General features: G+C 39.3%; 3 protein-coding genes and 1 long non-coding RNA gene across 4 annotated transcripts; 2 read left to right on the forward strand and 2 right to left on the reverse strand.

Moving 5' to 3' along the window:
- Positions 1 to 1,029: 1,029 nt before the first annotated feature.
- On the forward strand, positions 1,030 to 6,242 carry LOC117446359 (uncharacterized). Its single transcript, XM_034082527.1, has 13 exons — positions 1,030 to 1,111; positions 1,329 to 1,404; positions 2,118 to 2,319; positions 2,523 to 2,592; positions 2,863 to 3,143; positions 3,224 to 3,274; positions 3,364 to 3,417; positions 3,525 to 3,598; positions 3,709 to 3,780; positions 5,221 to 5,426; positions 5,610 to 5,706; positions 5,796 to 5,958; positions 6,117 to 6,242. Exons 3-13 carry the CDS (start codon positions 2,251 to 2,253, stop codon positions 6,240 to 6,242), a joined length of 1,263 nt encoding a protein of 420 aa, XP_033938418.1. The 5' UTR covers positions 1,030 to 1,111; positions 1,329 to 1,404; positions 2,118 to 2,250.
- A 175-nt stretch (positions 6,243 to 6,417) lies between these two features.
- On the forward strand, positions 6,418 to 7,547 carry LOC117447285 (uncharacterized). The gene is made up of 2 exons (XR_011643278.1): positions 6,418 to 6,524; positions 7,420 to 7,547. It is a non-coding gene; the product is annotated as an uncharacterized lncRNA (long non-coding RNA).
- Positions 7,548 to 7,862: 315 nt separating this feature from the next.
- LOC117447284 (uncharacterized) lies at positions 7,863 to 10,462 on the reverse strand. Its single transcript, XM_034083976.2, has 5 exons — positions 10,356 to 10,462; positions 9,900 to 9,991; positions 9,681 to 9,791; positions 9,256 to 9,532; positions 7,863 to 8,984 (listed from the first exon to the last, which is right to left on the reverse strand). Exons 2-5 carry the CDS (start codon positions 9,986 to 9,988, stop codon positions 8,778 to 8,780), a joined length of 684 nt encoding a protein of 227 aa, XP_033939867.1. The 5' UTR covers positions 9,989 to 9,991; positions 10,356 to 10,462; the 3' UTR covers positions 7,863 to 8,777.
- Positions 10,463 to 13,412: 2,950 nt separating this feature from the next.
- LOC117446917 (uncharacterized) lies at positions 13,413 to 17,065 on the reverse strand. The gene is made up of 5 exons (XM_034083427.2): positions 16,929 to 17,065; positions 14,854 to 15,660; positions 14,377 to 14,532; positions 14,187 to 14,279; positions 13,413 to 13,924 (listed from the first exon to the last, which is right to left on the reverse strand). The coding sequence occupies exons 2-5, from the start codon at positions 15,025 to 15,027 to the stop codon at positions 13,745 to 13,747; spliced, it is 603 nt and encodes a 200-aa protein (XP_033939318.1). The 5' UTR covers positions 15,028 to 15,660; positions 16,929 to 17,065; the 3' UTR covers positions 13,413 to 13,744.
- Between the last annotated feature and the right edge of the window lie 238 nt (positions 17,066 to 17,303).

A 17,303-nucleotide genomic window follows, 5' to 3' on the forward strand; every position in this document is an offset into this window, starting at 1 on the left:
AAGCAATAATGGGAATGCTGAATGAAAAAGAGTGCAGCTGCCTTTATTCATAACTGCAGCTCTTACACTGCGACTCTGAGGGATCAAGCACAGACGCAATAACAATGAAAACTGCTGCATACAGATTATTTTTGTTTTTGCAACCTCGTGGTAAGAATCTTGTTGCAATTGTTTAAAAGTTTGAATGACCATAATAAACGGACCTTTGTCTTATTGAAACATTTATTTTGGACCTTTAAGATTTGTATTTGAGTACCCCTGGTCTAGACTCTATTGTCTCTGTGTTTGTCTATGCCGGAATGTGCTCTTGTGAAAACTTTAAGGAAGTGATGCATTTAGTCTTAAAAAAGACCCAACCACAGTTGAGGTGTATATGTGTCAAATATCAAGCTATCTGGCCAGAGCAGAGGAAGCCACAAAACCACATCCTTCATTGAATAGTGTGCTATGCATCCAAACAGAACCATTAACACAGAAAGCATCTTGACAGATGTAGATGATGTTTTATTTATGCCGATCAGGTGGTGCATTGCATTGTGGTAAACATTTGAGCAAGAAATTCATTTTCCACTTTGTCAGGATACTTTGAGTTTCCAGTGCAAGTTTGTCAATCTCATACAAACCTCTCAAAAAAACAAGAACATATGGTATGTCTTTTCATTTTTTTTGTGGTGTTTTTTTGTTGTTGAATGCTTCCCCCCCCCCCCCTATGGCGGCAAATCTCTGTCATAAATCGCGAGGGCATATGAGATCCACGCGAGCACAAGTCAAGCAGCCGCGGACGTATATTATTTTCGCGAGCACTAAAACGGCACTCGCGCGAGAGCAATATTGAAGCCTGCAGGGGAGAAACATGCCTTGAGTATGTGCAGCATCTACATGAGCTCTCCTTGGTCTCCTGCGCTCTCGCGAGCAATTCCTGCTCTTCTGCTCGTGAAACTCTGGCCTGCTCTCGCGCGCGGAGAAATGTTAGGAAGTGGGCGTACCGTGTCCAAGTAACGCCAAATCTAATTGGTTACACCCCTCCTCTTTTATGATTGGCCGTTTTCAAATGAAGAGTGATATCGGAGCGGGAAAGCCCCGCAGAAGAAGAATGGCTGACGACAAGGAGGTACGTACACAAAAACTACCGGTTAACATAACTATCATTTATCTGCTTGACTGGCATTTGAGATATTGACATTGCATTATTTACAAGCCACGGTATAAGAAGAAAGTGACACAGCTGTCTGCAATAATAAAAGTTAGCTAAAGTTAACTGTTAGCAAGATCTGCTCGATACACAAGACGACAATTTAACTATTTCTTATTTGTGTCTGTTTTAACAGATAGAGTTACAAAATGCTGCCAGGCGTGTTGTTGACATGCTGAGAAGTGCCTTGGCTGAACCAACTTCTCAAAATCGTAAGTGAAACTAGGGGGAGATCACTTGTCTTCACAGATTCATCTAATGGTTAGAATTGCAGCTGCAGTCTTGGCCGGCAGAAGCACGCCGAGGTGTTTCAGTGACAGTTTTACCAACCCATATTAAAACCAGAGTGAAAAACTGAATTTCCCCATGGGGGGTAATTAAAGGTTCATCTTCTTCTTGTTCTTCTTCTATTTATTTTCAGGGCTTTTGACTATCTGGGTAATGTTTAATTAATGAAGCCTTTATATATTCTAACTACTTCACGTATTTAGGACTCAGTTTATTTAGATTCTAGGGAATCATAGACATCTTTAAATTGTGTTCACAGATGAAGTACAGGTTCAGGGAGAGCAGGTGGAGGTGGGCAACAGACAGCCTACTATACAGGGACAGCAGCAGTCTGCTCTTGGCAACAGGCAGCAGGCTGGGACAAGGCAGCGTCAGGCAGTCCAGGGGCAGCAGCAACAAAGAACCCCTGGTTTTCCTTCTACAGCAGGAAATACAGTGGATCAAAATATGGCCAGGTTTGGATCCGTTAGGAAATAAAGATTGTTCTGAACTGAATTGTCATTGTAATAACTCGGCAATTAACTATAATTCAGGGTATTTTTTAATAGAAATTAACACTCTTCAGATTGTTTAGAATGAATATATTGTATAACAGCTTCTTACATGCCTCTCTTACACATTGTTTTCAACTCCTCAGGGCTTTCCCCGGCCTATTCAAATCTGGTAAAAGCTATACCCCATCTCCCAAAAGAAGGGCTCTTAGGTCAACCCCAATCCAGTTCTTTCTGCTCAATAAGTGCACAGAAAGAACACCAAAGTCATCGGATGAAATGATCCTTCTCCAGGCTGGACTTGGCAGGAGGACTCTCAATATCCCCGAAAATGCTGACCACTCCCAGGTAAGATAGAAAAAATAATAAGGAAAGGAGTCAAGATAATATAAGAAGCACTTTATTGATCCCAATTTGGGGCAATTTTTTATGTATTACTGTAGTTTCCCAATCCACTGAAGTACTACTGGTCACAAACCAGCTTCAACAGAGGTAACATTTGTGGAGGGTTATAGTTCTAACTGCACACTTGTTTTGCTCTTCCCACATAGATATCATATATACTTATGGAATCATATTCGAAAATGGTACCATTGGCCTGGATGCTACATAAAGCTGCTGGTAAGATAAAATCTCCCTTATTAAATGCAACTGTGGTCTAGTATTTCTGCAGTTAAATCCTATTTATACTCTATCTTCTCCTACAACAGCTGCTCTTATAATAGCTCATCAATGCCCTTGATGGTTAGCATATTTACCTACCCTCTTGTTTTTAGCAATCCATGAGAAAGCCTAACACTGCAAGTGTGCATCTTGTTAAAATCAACTGCCTCCCCTATAACATTCTGTGCATTAAATAACATCCACTTGTTTGTACACATTCCCACATAGGAGGATCAGGCCAGCGGAAATTAAGTGTTTTGGTACCTGAGGCACAGGGTTACACAGGGGCCTACCTTGCCAAAGCTTTAGGTGGAAAAGGCTGTCTCTTTATAATGCCCATCCAGGACACTTTAGACACCTCCCCATTGCCCTACTCATCGAAGGAGTTCGAAAATATGCCAAAAGCCAGATGTGCCACGTGTCATCTAAGCATGCCTGTCCAGCTGTTGGCTTTACATGCACAAGAGTGTGAACCAAGCAGCTGTTCTGACCGCATGGATCTGGAACCGGTAATGTTATTCCACAAATAACTATGCAGGATCATTGTCATACTGAATCGACAGCTTTTTTAACTGGTTACGATTTTCAGGATCTGGACCCAGATTTAGATGAGTCTCCAGCTACAAGCAATCCTGGGAATGTAAGCTCACTAATATTGTAGGTGTTTGTTTCTAAACAATCTTCATTGTATGTGTCATTAATTGGCAGTCTTTCTACATTTTATTATAGGCTTCTCCAAGTGTGCTCCCGTGTAGGACCTCCTGTTCTAAAATCGATATTAAGGTAAAAATCAGTGCATTATTTATCAATTACATTATTGCAGATGATGAAGGTTTCTGCGTCTCAGTAATTCACTTGAATATTTGCTCTGCTTTTCTGTATTTTTAAAGGTGGCCTGTCCATTGTGCTCAGAGTTATTTCCAGAGTATTTTGTTGAAATACATGCCAGCACTTGTAGAGAAAGGTTTTTTTTCTCCTATTATGCACATTCTTTATTTACTTTTTTCTTGCTGTGTTAGAAATTGTAAACCATGATTAAGGCGTGCCCCATTGAAATATTTTTCCCCTCATCAGTACTTTGCAGTCAACACAAATTATCGATTTGGAAGAACATGCCAGTGAAGAACTGACAGGGCGAGAGAAAAGGTAATATGCTTAAAATGTACCTGTAATTGCTTATTTGAAACAAAAACGTCCTGCAGTTATTGTGTTCACTATTTGTGTTAATTGTACCATTCATCAGTTGCTCTGCATTGTTATTGTTATGCCTTTAATATCATTTAAAAGAGGCCACTTTCCATCAGTCAGGGGTCGTCAGTTTACTCAATTATACAAAAGGGGTCAGGTTGTCCGCGGGGTCTTAAAAAGTATTAAAAGTTGATAAATCAATTTAGCGAAAATTAAGGCTATTAAAAAGTATCAAACGGCATTTTCCAAGGTATTAAGAAGGTCCAGAGCAACGACAACATGAAACACCCTTTAATTTACTGAAACAACATGTCGGGAAACCCCCTCAAGGCGGCCCCATGCATAGCGTGCCATAAAATGCTGCTTCTTATTTTAAGTTTCGTTGCCTTGCTCCGCTCTGTGTGGGGGGGGGGGGGGGGTTTTATCTGCTGGTGGACTACCTGAGAGATATACAGCAGGAGAACACGCCGTCCACCGCGGAGAATAAACAGAAGGGCAACCATGACAACCATGCTCCGGGGTCTTCTTCGCTGCTTTTGGTGTATTTTGTGGCGGCAGCAGCGCCACTTACAGGCCTGGCATATGTACTACAGCGTTTCCAGCATTTCCAGCGGTCGAGTGTGAACGGACTAATCGAATGCGTGTGAACGGAAGACTTTTTTGCGTTTGCGTATGTGTTTTACTGTATGCGTCCTCGTGGGGCCGGGGTCTAAGACAAACTATATCCGGTCACAGAGATCTGCTATTTTAAAGTAAGGTCAACACATATCGACCCTAAATATAGTCTATATTAAGAACGAGAAAAGTCTTAACATATATATCGTTTTTTGTAAACGTATGACAAATGTGTGAGGGTGATGACGTCAGAGCATCGTCCTATGTGCCGGGCTTGGCCCCGGACAGCCCCAGCCCAACCCCTGGGTATTTGTGAGGGAGCTCCGATATGGCATTACCCCGCTGAAGCTCACCACAGTTTCATATATTTCATAGTTCAAAGTTTTGTCAATTGTTTTGTTTATTGGTCAAATACTGGTTTCTGAGGAGTTTTACTGGAGGGAAAGAGCACAGAGTACAGAAGCAACAAAGCAGCATACTGCATTAAACCTGACCTTCACAGAGAGGTTGAAGGTCATGTGGAGAGGAGGCTTCAGTAGTCTGTCTGCACTCTGTTTAGTTGTGCTATCTTACAATCAATATAGTAAATGTGAGGTAAAGTGTGTCGCCAATGTAACCGGTTAGAACTTGAAGTTGCGATGAGGTCTTAAAATGTATGGAAAGGGTCTTAAAAAAGGTCTTAAAAGGTATTAAATTTGACGTCAGGATTCCTGCATATACCCTGCTTAAGGGAAAACGTTTTGGATCCAGTTGTCTAATCAACTTCTAATTTTTTCCTTCAAGTCTTGCTGAAGCCATCGAAACACTTAGTGGACGAGTGGACACAACGACACTCTTTAATGTTAGTGTCACTAGGGAGGACATCTTTGAAAGGGGTTTAGTGCAGTGGAGACGTCAGAAGAGGTCTTCTCCCAAAAACCCCCTCCGAGTGTCTTTCATTGGAGAGTCTGGAATTGACCATGGGGCTCTCAGGAAAGAATTCTTAACAGGTATATGTTTACCTCCTTATAATAAATGAAAATATTCCTCAGTGTATTGCGGTTCTCTGGTTACATGCCATTTCTGTGCTTGCACAGGTTAAGGGCTTTGCATGACGCGTGCTGTTCTTTAACATATACAGTGGTCTAATTGAGATTATCAATGTATTGATCCACTTTTCCTTTCAATTATAGAAATGATGGCAGGTGTTGAAAGGAAGTTTTTTCAGGGAGGGAGTACAGGGAAAACCCCCAAGTACTCAATTACTGACTACCACAAAGAGCATTTCAAGTATGTAGAATTGTGTTCTGCAATGTCTTTTCCATGTTTATTTTATTTATTAATAATGTCTATGCATTGATTAAACTTTGTTAATGCAGGACAGCTGGAGAGATTATGGCAGTCAGTATAGTGCAAGGTGGTCCTCCACCTAACTTTTTCAGGGAGTGGTGCTATGGATACATATCCACTGGGGAAATGGATAGAGATTCCATTTCCAAGGAAGATGTGACTGATCCAGAGCTCAGCCAGCTTATGGAAGAGGTAATATTTTTCTTCTCCTCAGATACTCGTTCATATAACATGTTTGTTTTAGTATGGTTGACACACACACCTATTTGTAGTGTGAATATTTTCTAATTCTTAAAATAAGCTAAGGCTCCCATGACTTACTGTGTGATACTGGTTTTCCAATTGCAAAGGTTGAGATGGCTGAACCTGAAGCTATGTACGACCTTCTGGATCGGATAACAGCATGCGGGTACAGTGGTCATGCCACGTGGGAGAGGAAGGAAAGAAATAATAAAGTATGTGCATATGCTAAGTGATTTAACCCATAACAACCCATGTTTAAAACCAATCAATTATTCTTTTACACTCATACTTCATATTGAGTGTGCAGTCACTCTTTCCCTTTGTTATGTATGGTTTTATATTATTGCTGTTATCTGTTACTGAATTATAGGGCAATTATCTTGCACTCATCGGTCCGCATCCTACCAATGCTGCAGCAGATATGCTCAGGCATGAAGCTGTATGGCTTGTGCGAGATGATTGTACAACAACCACACCATTTCAGGGATCTGTTCGTCCCTGGCCTTCATGAAAAGGTCAGTATTATGTCTCTAGCTGATTTTACCACTGAATTTCAAACCTTAACCCTTTAACAGCCAGCGCCACCATTTGGTAGAGCACATTTTGTGTCTTGATATCTTGTTGACATTTTTTTTTAAAAGTTTAACTCCATCTGATTCAGCCATCTCTACCATTTGGTTGACATGTTATGCACAAAACAACCTCTAGATGTCACTGTGGTTTGAACAGAAAGCCCTTCAGCTGGCTTCAACTGAGGAAGTTGGCATGCTAAAAATCACTGCTGACGAAATCACTCTTTTTGGTCAACTTTTGTAAGGTAACCATGTCATTTGACATATTTTAATATCAGAGCACTTACTGAACAGAATTATATAACTTTATGCACAAAAACAGTTTTAACAAGGGTGTAATAATTTTTTGCAAATATGCTCAACCAACCGGTCGAATGGGCCTTTTATGGTAAACTAGCAATATGACTTTTTCAGAGAAGTTTTCCAATAAAATATGGTAAATAAATGGCTAGATTCATGGTAATATTACTAAATCTCGTACTGGCTTATGAGTCTCAGAGTGAAAGAGTGATAATCATTTATATAGCACCTTTCATGCATGGCATTCAGCCCAAAATTGCACACAGATGAGCAAGTTAGGCCAACACAGGATATAGACATTTGCTGTTAGGCCAGTGGTTTATTTTTAGGCCAATTCTGCATCTACAGTAAGATGAGCAAGTCTTTTTTTTTATTGTGAAAAACACTTGACATTACTTTTTAGATCAATATTGATACCTTTTTTAAAAAAAAATGCAAACAAATAATTTTCCCATAGCTTTTGTCTTGGTCTGGTAATTAAAGGGTTAAGCTCATCCAACTTTGAGCATACATCATTTTGTTTTTTCTTCTTTCCAAGCCGGATGCTGAATTCCTGATGGGAGCCATATCTCCAGTCTTCAGTGAGCTGGGCTCGCTGCGACGCCAGAGGGAATCGAGGATTATAAACTTTTTGCAAGACTTCATCCAAAACATTGAAGATGAAGGTGATACTACTGCCCTGACATTTTATAAACTTATTTGTTCTTGAATTGTACCCCCGATTTCGACAGGCAACTCAATGACAGCTTTGTATACCCGTTTTATTCATGTTTACATGTCTCAGTTTAAACACAACTTTGCATCATGATAGTTGCGATGAAACAATGATAACTAAAACAGGACTGGCTAGTGAGGTTTTCTTCTTCAAAATATCCATATAAAAAACAATTTAAAAACAATAGCCATATTTATTGACATTGCTTAGGTGAAAATATGCATTTCTTTGTATTCATTTTCGACTTGTTTTAAGAGGAAGAAAAGATCTTCGTGGTTGAAGAGAGGGGGACCCCTGCGAAGATAACAGAGAGTGATCTTGGTGATGGAGACTCAAGAGAGACGGAGTCTACAGGTGAACCGGCGAGAGATGAAGAGGAGATGAAGGAAAAATATAAGATCACTGTTGGTTGCTTCCTTCAATGGCTTACTGGGCAGGCACATGTCCCCATCACCTCAACAGAGAGAGAGAGATTTCAAATCCTAATTGAATTCGACCATGATTGCAGCGTGCGCTATGGTACACACACTGTATGCTTTCCAGTGGTAAATGCGTGCTCCAACTCCATTACCTTTCCAACAAGGCACCTCGGCTCATATCCGGAGTTCCTGCTACTCATAACACAGGCTGTTATGAGTAGCAGGGAATTTAGTCGTTCATAAGGTTCAGAGAATCAATGTTTTCTGTTAAAACAGTCTTTATTGCACTTTATTTGACAAGGTTTTCATTTGTTCAAGATGAGAATGTTACTGTACAGTCAAACGTTCAAGTGACATCACGTACTGTTCCAGTCAAAATGTTTTTTGAAACAAATGGCGAAGTTGGGGAACCATTATACTTTTGAGCTGTGTTTTGTGTCCGTTTCAATTTAATGGAATAAAAACCCAGTCACCAGTTGTGCCAAGTAACTTTACTCTATCCTGAAATCGGCATCATGACTTATTTTACTCTTGGTACCTTTACTTAAGTAACACTTTGAACACAGGAAATTTACTTGGAACAGAGTATTGTTACATTTTGGTATTTCTACTTTTAGTTAAGTACTTCTTCCACCTCTTATAGTCACTGTAATACACATATAATACACGTTACTAACTTAAACTGTTTCCCCATTATATTCCTACTATGAGGCTTAAGGCTATGTTTACCCTCATCTGTGTCATTCAAGGGAGCTGTATTTCTTAAGAGCCACATCTTTCAGCTACATACTCACGGCAGAGTAAGTACAGTTCCTTGACCGGAGTGTTTGGGTCAATTTGCTGAAATACTGATTCAAGTTCAGTTATGTCTTCTGGACTCAAAGGGCAGTCAAATTCGGGGACGACAATCCCTGCATCCTCTTCTTCTCCATCGTGGTCAGCAGCAATTTCCCAGTCAACATCTGGCTCCTAATAACCATAACAGAGGTTTTGAACACTAAGGTGAAATAAATGTATGTCTTATAAACAAAGTGGAACAATGACATCAAGTAATAGTTTGTTATTTTTACACAGTTAAAATAAGACAAACTGAATAAAATTGTCATGGAAAGAAAGTAATCTTTTGACAATGTATATTACACAAAGTAAATGGTAAGTAATTACTATCTTCAATGACAATCCAATAAAGGTAACTCAGGCTTCTAACAATGAGAGGTTAATATTGAAACAAGATCAATACCTCTGGGCTCTCCGGCTGATCAATGTTTGTCTGCATCAGTCCAAGTTGCCATAACTGCTCTGGACATTGGTTCCGTTCACTGCTGAGTGGATGATGGTTCCAGCCTTCTGTAAAAATCCCCAAGTCCATCTGAAGTCGGGGAAGAATAATGTAGTGCACACAGAAGAGGTCGTCTGTTGATGAGATGTCGAGCAGACCATCCTCTTCGAGGCAGAGCAGTATCGCGGAGTACTTGTTGGTGACTATGACTCGAACATCACGCCAAAGACGCTCAATCCTATGGATGAAAATACATGGTTTAGGGAAAACCAGTTCAAGTAATCTATTTTCATGCTGGCCTAGCATAGGTTAAGTGCAAGGTGCTTGGTCTCCACATCAGATAATTCCACCTCACTAATTTAGTTGCTAGATATGCTGCAATTTACCTCTGGTTATGAACACTTTTACCAGAGATGAAGCTTCCACGGTCGGTGCCGCGAACCGAAAACATGAATCTCGCTATCTGTACGTTTTCTACACCTTGGTCTCCTCTGACCCTGAAATGTACACAGTTGACCAAATGACTGTCAAAAAAAATACTCATACAAAAGTGTCACAGTATTGATCTAGTGTGCAAAGAGTGTGCTTTTTTTCTGTGAATTCACCTTAAAGGCACTCCATGTCTTTGTGTTGCCTCTAGGAAGAAGCCATAGGCTGTTGACGCACGGTTGTTGGTCGAAGCACCCAAGTACATTACCTGCAGAAAAGCAGAGAATATTTAAGAATAGGGCAATTACACACAATAGCTAGGCAACATTCTGTTAAACTGTGAATTAAAGAATTCCTGTTGCAATAGAAATAAGCAAACACTACTGACATACAGTATACTGACTCATAATTGTGCAACAAAAATAGGCAATGCACAAAATCTCCTTTACATCTACTTTGACTTTGCTGCTTCCTTTTTAGTCCATACACTTTATCCATTTGGACCAAATTTCTTAAGCAAAGTCAGGACACAGCGTTGGGACCTCTTGTGGTTTTATGTAGCTAGCAGTAAACCCGTACAAAAAATACATGTTTGTTTAATGTGTGTCTACTGAAGTAAAATGCAGTCTTACCTTTCTCGAATACCCGTCCACTCCACCAAATAAGACAATGTTGTAACTGGAAAAACCAAAGAACAAACTGTTATAGCACTCTGGAATTGAAACACTGATTCTCCAAAACTGGGACATTACAATGAGATTATTTTTGAATCACTTAGCGAAATATAAATACCACAACCGTATCAATTTGTGGTTGGTATCCACGTGCACAAGTGAGAGAGGCCCTCGCACTGAATATGTTCTCCTCACAACACAGCCCAGACTAGCCAGTCTGGAGAGGATGCCTATGGAATCCACTCGATGCATTGAGGCAGCCATTCTTGTCCATTGTACACGTAGACCAATAGATAACAACCGTCCTTTGACCATTCGGTATCCAGCAGTGGGCATGTCATTCTTGATAGATATGACCACGTTATCCAACTCCTCATCACTGATGGAGCTATAAAGTTCTGAAACGGATAAGCCAAACTCTCTCATCCTTCTAAAGATTGTACTGGAAGAAACACCTAGCACTTTTGCAATGCAAGGCACCGATAGGTTTGTCCCCAACATCTCAACCAACTGCTGCCTCTCAATTTCAAACTTAGGACGTCCTCTTAGACCAATAACTGATCCCACTGCTGTATTTGGGGCTTCTGAATCTAAATATTGCCTAAGTAGTCCAAACAGCTCTTGAAGAGCTTGGATTATTCCTTGCGGTATGTCAACATGTCTTGAAAGTGCTTGCAGGAGGTACAGCTCCTGGCGACATGCAAACTCCAGGAAATCCAGGTCAAGTGGTGCTCGAATGAGTGCAAGCTCAAACTTCGACAGGAGTCTCTCCAGGATCTGCCGTTTCAGAATATGCTGTGAAGAAAAATAAAGTACACTTTAATTAACTAAATTAATACTTGAGTAAGACTCCTTGAATATATGTGTTTGTAAACCCTAACTAAGGTGTAACAGTCCTTTTTTCAGATGGAGCTAATATTTCCTTCTGGTCAGAGTTTGTTAATTCAGTTATGACGCTATACCACAATTATCTATTCACTCTTTTATTTGTATTTAATTATATTTTTAAGAAATGTGGTAAATCTTTATTGAAACAATTATGTCAAATACAGAATAAGGCACATAAACATCAATGTTCATCATAAACATTCCAAAAAATAAGCTTAGGGCATTTGAACATAAAAAAAAGTGGTCATTCAGAAATTAAAGTGCCAAGAAACTTTTTTTTTTACATTTGCATCATTTTATCCTTTTTGTATAGTATTATTTATTTGAGAAAGGCAATAAAAACTGGGGACATTTTGAAAAAGCGACATTTGTGAATAAAATATTTTGCTAAAGTACTCAAAATTATTAATTCCAAATTCAGTTTTTGAAAGCTACATTTTATATTATCATATGTCAAGATCGAAAAGGTAATTGGTTCTTATCTTTATAATAGAATAGTTTGAATACTTTTGAAAAATATGTAAAAATGTATTATCTAAAAAAACTCAATCCATTTATAAGTAACGACGGCTCTTGTGGAATAACCACAGAATACAAAACCATGCCTTTAATTAAAACAATCATTCATAAAGTAAAGTAACTTACGTGAGACGTTTCCACAGCCATATTTCATCACGTTTGGAGAGGGACAAACAGTACTTCTTGGTTTGAATCCAGACAACGGCCAATCATAAAAGAGGAGGGGTGTAACCAATTAGATTTGGCGTTACTTGGACACGGTACGCCCACTTCCTAACATTTCTCCGCGCGCGAGAGCAGGCCATAGTTTCACGAGCAGAAGAGTATCGAAAGCCTAAAGTGCCACTATTCGCCCGTTTAAAACGCGCGTTTTTCGTAAAAAACGCCCGTTTTTCGCGCGTAAAACGCGCATTTTACGCACGTTCTCGACGCGTATAAAACGCGCGTTTTTTTAATATGATAATGAGCCCCTCCTTCTGATTTCCATAGCCACTAAGTTTAAAGTGTCTTTAACCAATCAGTGAAGAGTAAAGCCAGACCAAAGCAATCTGTAGTTGAAAAGTTCTTGACATTTTTAGGCTTTGCTGTAAATTGTATATTATTCCAGATTCAGGGATGAAACTAATTTTCCTTTGAATATAATCAATAAATCAAACAATATAAAATATATATATAAAAAATACAATTGCCTTACCCTTTTCCTTAACCCTATGGAGTATAAGGATATTTTCTCGATATGTAGACGTCTCCTTAAATCACTTTTTAAATGTACTTATAACATGGCACCCCATATGTTACTTATCAAAATATTCAGGACACTCTCTGGTCTTGCTAGAGATGCAAGTCACTCACCTTAGAGCACTGTCTTATGAGATACTTAGCTGAAAATGAGAAATCCGATTTTTGGAAAACCATAGGTGAAAACACATTTACTCATCTCATCTATTTTTTGGGGCGTTCTAGATTTGGTTTACAAAAGTAGTGAAATAATATGAATTACACTATAGGCCTATATAGATTAAATGAAATGTTATTCATGTGTAAAATAGTTCCATCCCTCTGCTTTCACCACAGAAAAGTTACATCAGGACTGATTCATCACTTCATATTCCATACCAAGGTTCATGTGATGTGTACAAATACAAATTGAGCATTAGAACTTTCTTTTTTTTCAACCAACAATTTATGTTATTATAAGAAACTGTAAAATCTCAATATTTACAATATCAGAACTTTTTCAACCAACTATTCATTATAAATGAATGCCTGTGAGACATGTCATCTCTGAAAATGATTAGACATGCATAACTTCTACAGTGAAGATCGGTCATACTGTAAGTGCAACTTCTGAACACAACACTTTTTCGCAAATGTTTTACAATGCATAATTATTATAAAACCTTGGTTTTAGAAACCGTACCATGTAACAATGGGAACTGTGAGTGAGTGCAACAAAGTGTCTACTCTGGGATGAACAGCTGGGTTCTCAGTTTATTCACTTTTGGGCTCATCTTTTTCCCCTCAAGCTCCATCAATACTTTTTGCACAACTTCAAAAGTGGATTGCAGTTATTTCTGATATCTTAAGTTCAGTCAGACAACTCACGTGTTTCTTTAACATGTTTATTAGAAGCAGCATATAGTTGCGTTTGGCGATTAGGCTCGGGCATCATCACTCCACAGATATACATAGCACGATGAGTGATGATCAAATAACTAACCCCCGAGCCTACAGGTGGAAGCTGGGGTGGTGGTGGGGCAGCAAGCAGCAGTGACGTGGAAGTAGCTGCAGCTATAGTAGCAGCAGCAAGCAATGCATGGAGAGAGATCTGGCAGGTTAAATAGAGCAGCATATTAAGGAGACTCCGTTTGGTTGGTTGTAGAGTGGCAAGGGGGCTTTATGTATGAATGCAGCGTAAGTGCTCGAGTTGACTGCCTGCACTAGCTCGCAGGCATTTCAGTGCGTATATGAGCCCGAAGAGCATGGCAAAAGCTGTCGCAACCCAGGGCAAGGCGCTGAGGACCTCTGATTCTTCGATGAGAACCTTGACGTCTTTGGGTCGATGAAACTGATCCTCTTTCCCAGTGACAAAGGTTTCCATTGTTGCCTGCCTCAGCGTCCTGCATATCATGCAAAAAAAAGGGGAATGGATGAGGACCACAGAGTGTAGTTCAACAGGCCTGAGGCGCAAATGTTTCCCCAAGATTGCAGCTACCTTTTACAAATACAAGATTAGAGTGGATAGATGAAAAGGAAAGTTCTCAGTTCAGTCGGCTCAAGAGGTCATCACAAATGACTATCTTTCTAACCAAGCAGTTATTTGCATGCAGTACAAATATGTTTTCTTTTATGAACAAACTTCTTGTGAGTGAGAGGTCTTACCTGGAATTCTTTGTTGAGATGGTCAACAGGTTCACCCAGGTAGACCATTAGAGATTTGAGGATGCATGCTCTTCTGATGGCGATGTCCACAGTCTGAGTAAGAACAGATATATATATATAATAAATCAAATGCAAGAAAAAGGACGATTCAGCCACTGATCCCACAGATAAAAAACTCATTCATAGATACCTCATCCAAAACCTGCAAGATCCCGGTGGTCTTCTGTTTCACAACTCCTCCCCTGCTCCTGATGACCTGCGGCAGTTTGGTGGAGTGTTTGTCCAACTGCGCCAAGAACTTTGTCTCCAATGGAAATGTTGTTATGCGCATGAACTCAGCATTTACCTAGAAAATATAAGCAGCATAGAAAACAAAAAATACTGAGAATTTATAATACACATATTTTTTATAAAGAGCCAACGGTTTGATTAAAAGTACTCCAAGTCAGCTTGTATGAATGTAACATTTAAATGAATTAATCCACATATTGAAAACCACCACCAAATAAAGACACTAAGAGTAATAGATGTAAGGCTTATATTGTGATATATATTCAAAAATAAACGTCAACATATTTGCCTTGGCTGTCTATAGTTGTTAGTTAGTTGGGCCCTCATTTCTTCTCCACTACAGGCTTACAATCAAGGTGTTCATCAAAATAATTACCTCTTCCATATGAAAAAGTGCAGGCCACCGCTCCAAGAGGCCTTCAATGCTTGGCCTCTGATGCACTATTTCTTGTCTTCGGTATCCAAACGCCTTCGCCATCTTTTCTTTTATTGATTGCCGGTTGTTTCTTTTCTGTTGTTCTGCCAAAAGGGAAATTGTCTCTTGCTCCATGCTTTCTGGAGTCTCACCAATCGACAAGGATGCAAAATGGTTGGCCTCAGCTCGCCTGGCTCTCTTTAAATTCTTCGCAGGGTAGGACTCTTCTTGAGACTTGGTCTTCAACGAGTTCACAGCAAGCTCTGCAGATGATTTGAGCTTGGTGTCAGTCTAGATTGGTTCTTTGTGTACTCTACATTTCCTCTCTGTAATTGACATTCTGTGTCATAGGAGAAGACCGGGATAGGAAACACTTTAGGCCACTGCTGTGTTCTTAATGATTCCGAGGAAGAGCCGCTAAGTAGTACTGTGTCATCGGTATTCACAGATTCAGAGGAGTCTTCACTGTACAGTCCACTTGTAGGGGTACTATTTAAATGGTATCTCAACTGGGTACAAGACCACAGTTGGAGAATCGGAGTCTAATTCGACAACTTTGATCAATGTTAAATCTTTAATCGCATGTGTAGATGTAAGATTAACAAATGTGTTCCCAAAATCAGTGTCCAATCCACATGAATTCTTGACCTCCTCAATGAGCTCTTCCATTGAGTTGGGAATCCCATTTCGAAGCTCCAGTCTGATGCTGTTGTGGTCGTTCAAGATGATCAGCAATCGAACAGGTGGTTCAATATCAGCCATGGCGCTCTAAGAGAAAGAGAAATAGAGAGATGTGAAGAGGGAATTAATGAAATGCAGGTGTACACTCAATACATTCTTTCTTTTCAAATTGCATTGTACTTTACAAAGTATTACATACAAAGTTCATATATATATATATTAGGGCTGTCAAACGATTACATTTTTTTAAATCAGATTAATCACAGCTTAAAAATGTATTAATCATGATTAATCACCATTCGAACTATGTCCAAAATATGCCATTTCTTTATGTATATTGTTGTGGGAATGGAAAGATAAATGAAAGAAGGCGGATATATCCATTTAACATTGTTCTGTGTGTCAAAATGAAAGACAGCCCACTAAAATTCGTTACTCAAAGCCTATACTTTATTTTAGGACAGTGGTCAACATTTTGGTGATGTAAAAATATATAACACAATGTTGTAAACTCAAGTTACATTTACAATATCTTTATCAATTGAACTCGAAAATTAAAATATAAGTCGCTCGTCAATATGAAAGAAACACACTTACTCTGTCCTTAAATTGACGTTTAACACCAGAATTTCTACTCTGGTAATACATACAAATTTATAGTCTTATCTATTTATTTACAATATAAAACACGCAGCCCGCCTGTTCATACTGTTTACAGGCCACCAAGCCTCAGTTAAGAAAAGGTAAAGTTAATATACTTAATGTTTGTCTGAGTATATTTACCTTTGAATCTGGCCATGACTCATGCTGGTAGACCGCTAACGCTAGCATTCTTTATTCAGACATTGACTTTAGCCTGTAGTCATGGGTGGGTAGTGTTTTTACAGTCCACTAGCTCAGTTAAGAACATTTAACGTTACAGTTAATGTTGTGTTGAGAAATATATGCTCTGCTGAGTGTTCTTCACTGGATAATGCGTGGTCTGAATAAAGAATGCTAAACGTTAGCGCATGCTAAACATTAGCACAAGCTAAACGTTAGCGCATGCTAAACATTAGCGCAAGCTTTTACGGCCTACTCAGTCAGAGTCACGGCCAGACACACGTAGGCTAACGTTTCCCATAAGTAACGTTACATTTTCTTAACTGAGCTACCGGACTGTAGTAACGTTAGCCACCCATAACTCAAAGCGGGCTAAAGGCTAAAGCTAATGTCTGAATAAAGCATGCTAGCGTTAGCTTATAAGGGCTATCAACAGCCGGTAAGACCCACAGCCAGAGTCAACGGAAGATATACTCAGACAAGCGTTAACGTTTCGGTATTATATTAATATATATACATTAGTTTATCCTTACCAGTATCACATGTGCTTGTTTTCCAAGTGTCAAAGACTGGAGGCGGATGAAGTCTGCTGGTTACGACGATTACCTCTGTCACTACCGAACTGCCCGATCTGTACTGCCTATGTGCGAGATTGGGACACTTGACACAGTGGCCTTTGGCAAAGCAGAAAAAGAACACCCGACAATATTAATCTGAACGAGAGAGATTAGTTAGTTAGTTATTGTTATTACAACGTGACTTCTCTATTATTTAACAACTCTTTTTATTGGGTTCTTTTATTTTGGGTTAAGTAGATTGTCAGAATAAGTGAGAAATTGATTTAACTTCTGTTAGACAGCTATCATACTGAATAAATATTTACAGTGAATGTGTGCAAAAATATATGG

The sequence above is a fragment of the Pseudochaenichthys georgianus genome, chromosome 5 (genome assembly GCF_902827115.2).
Source record: "Pseudochaenichthys georgianus chromosome 5, fPseGeo1.2, whole genome shotgun sequence".
In the NCBI taxonomy this organism is placed as follows: domain Eukaryota; kingdom Metazoa; phylum Chordata; class Actinopteri; order Perciformes; family Channichthyidae; genus Pseudochaenichthys; species Pseudochaenichthys georgianus.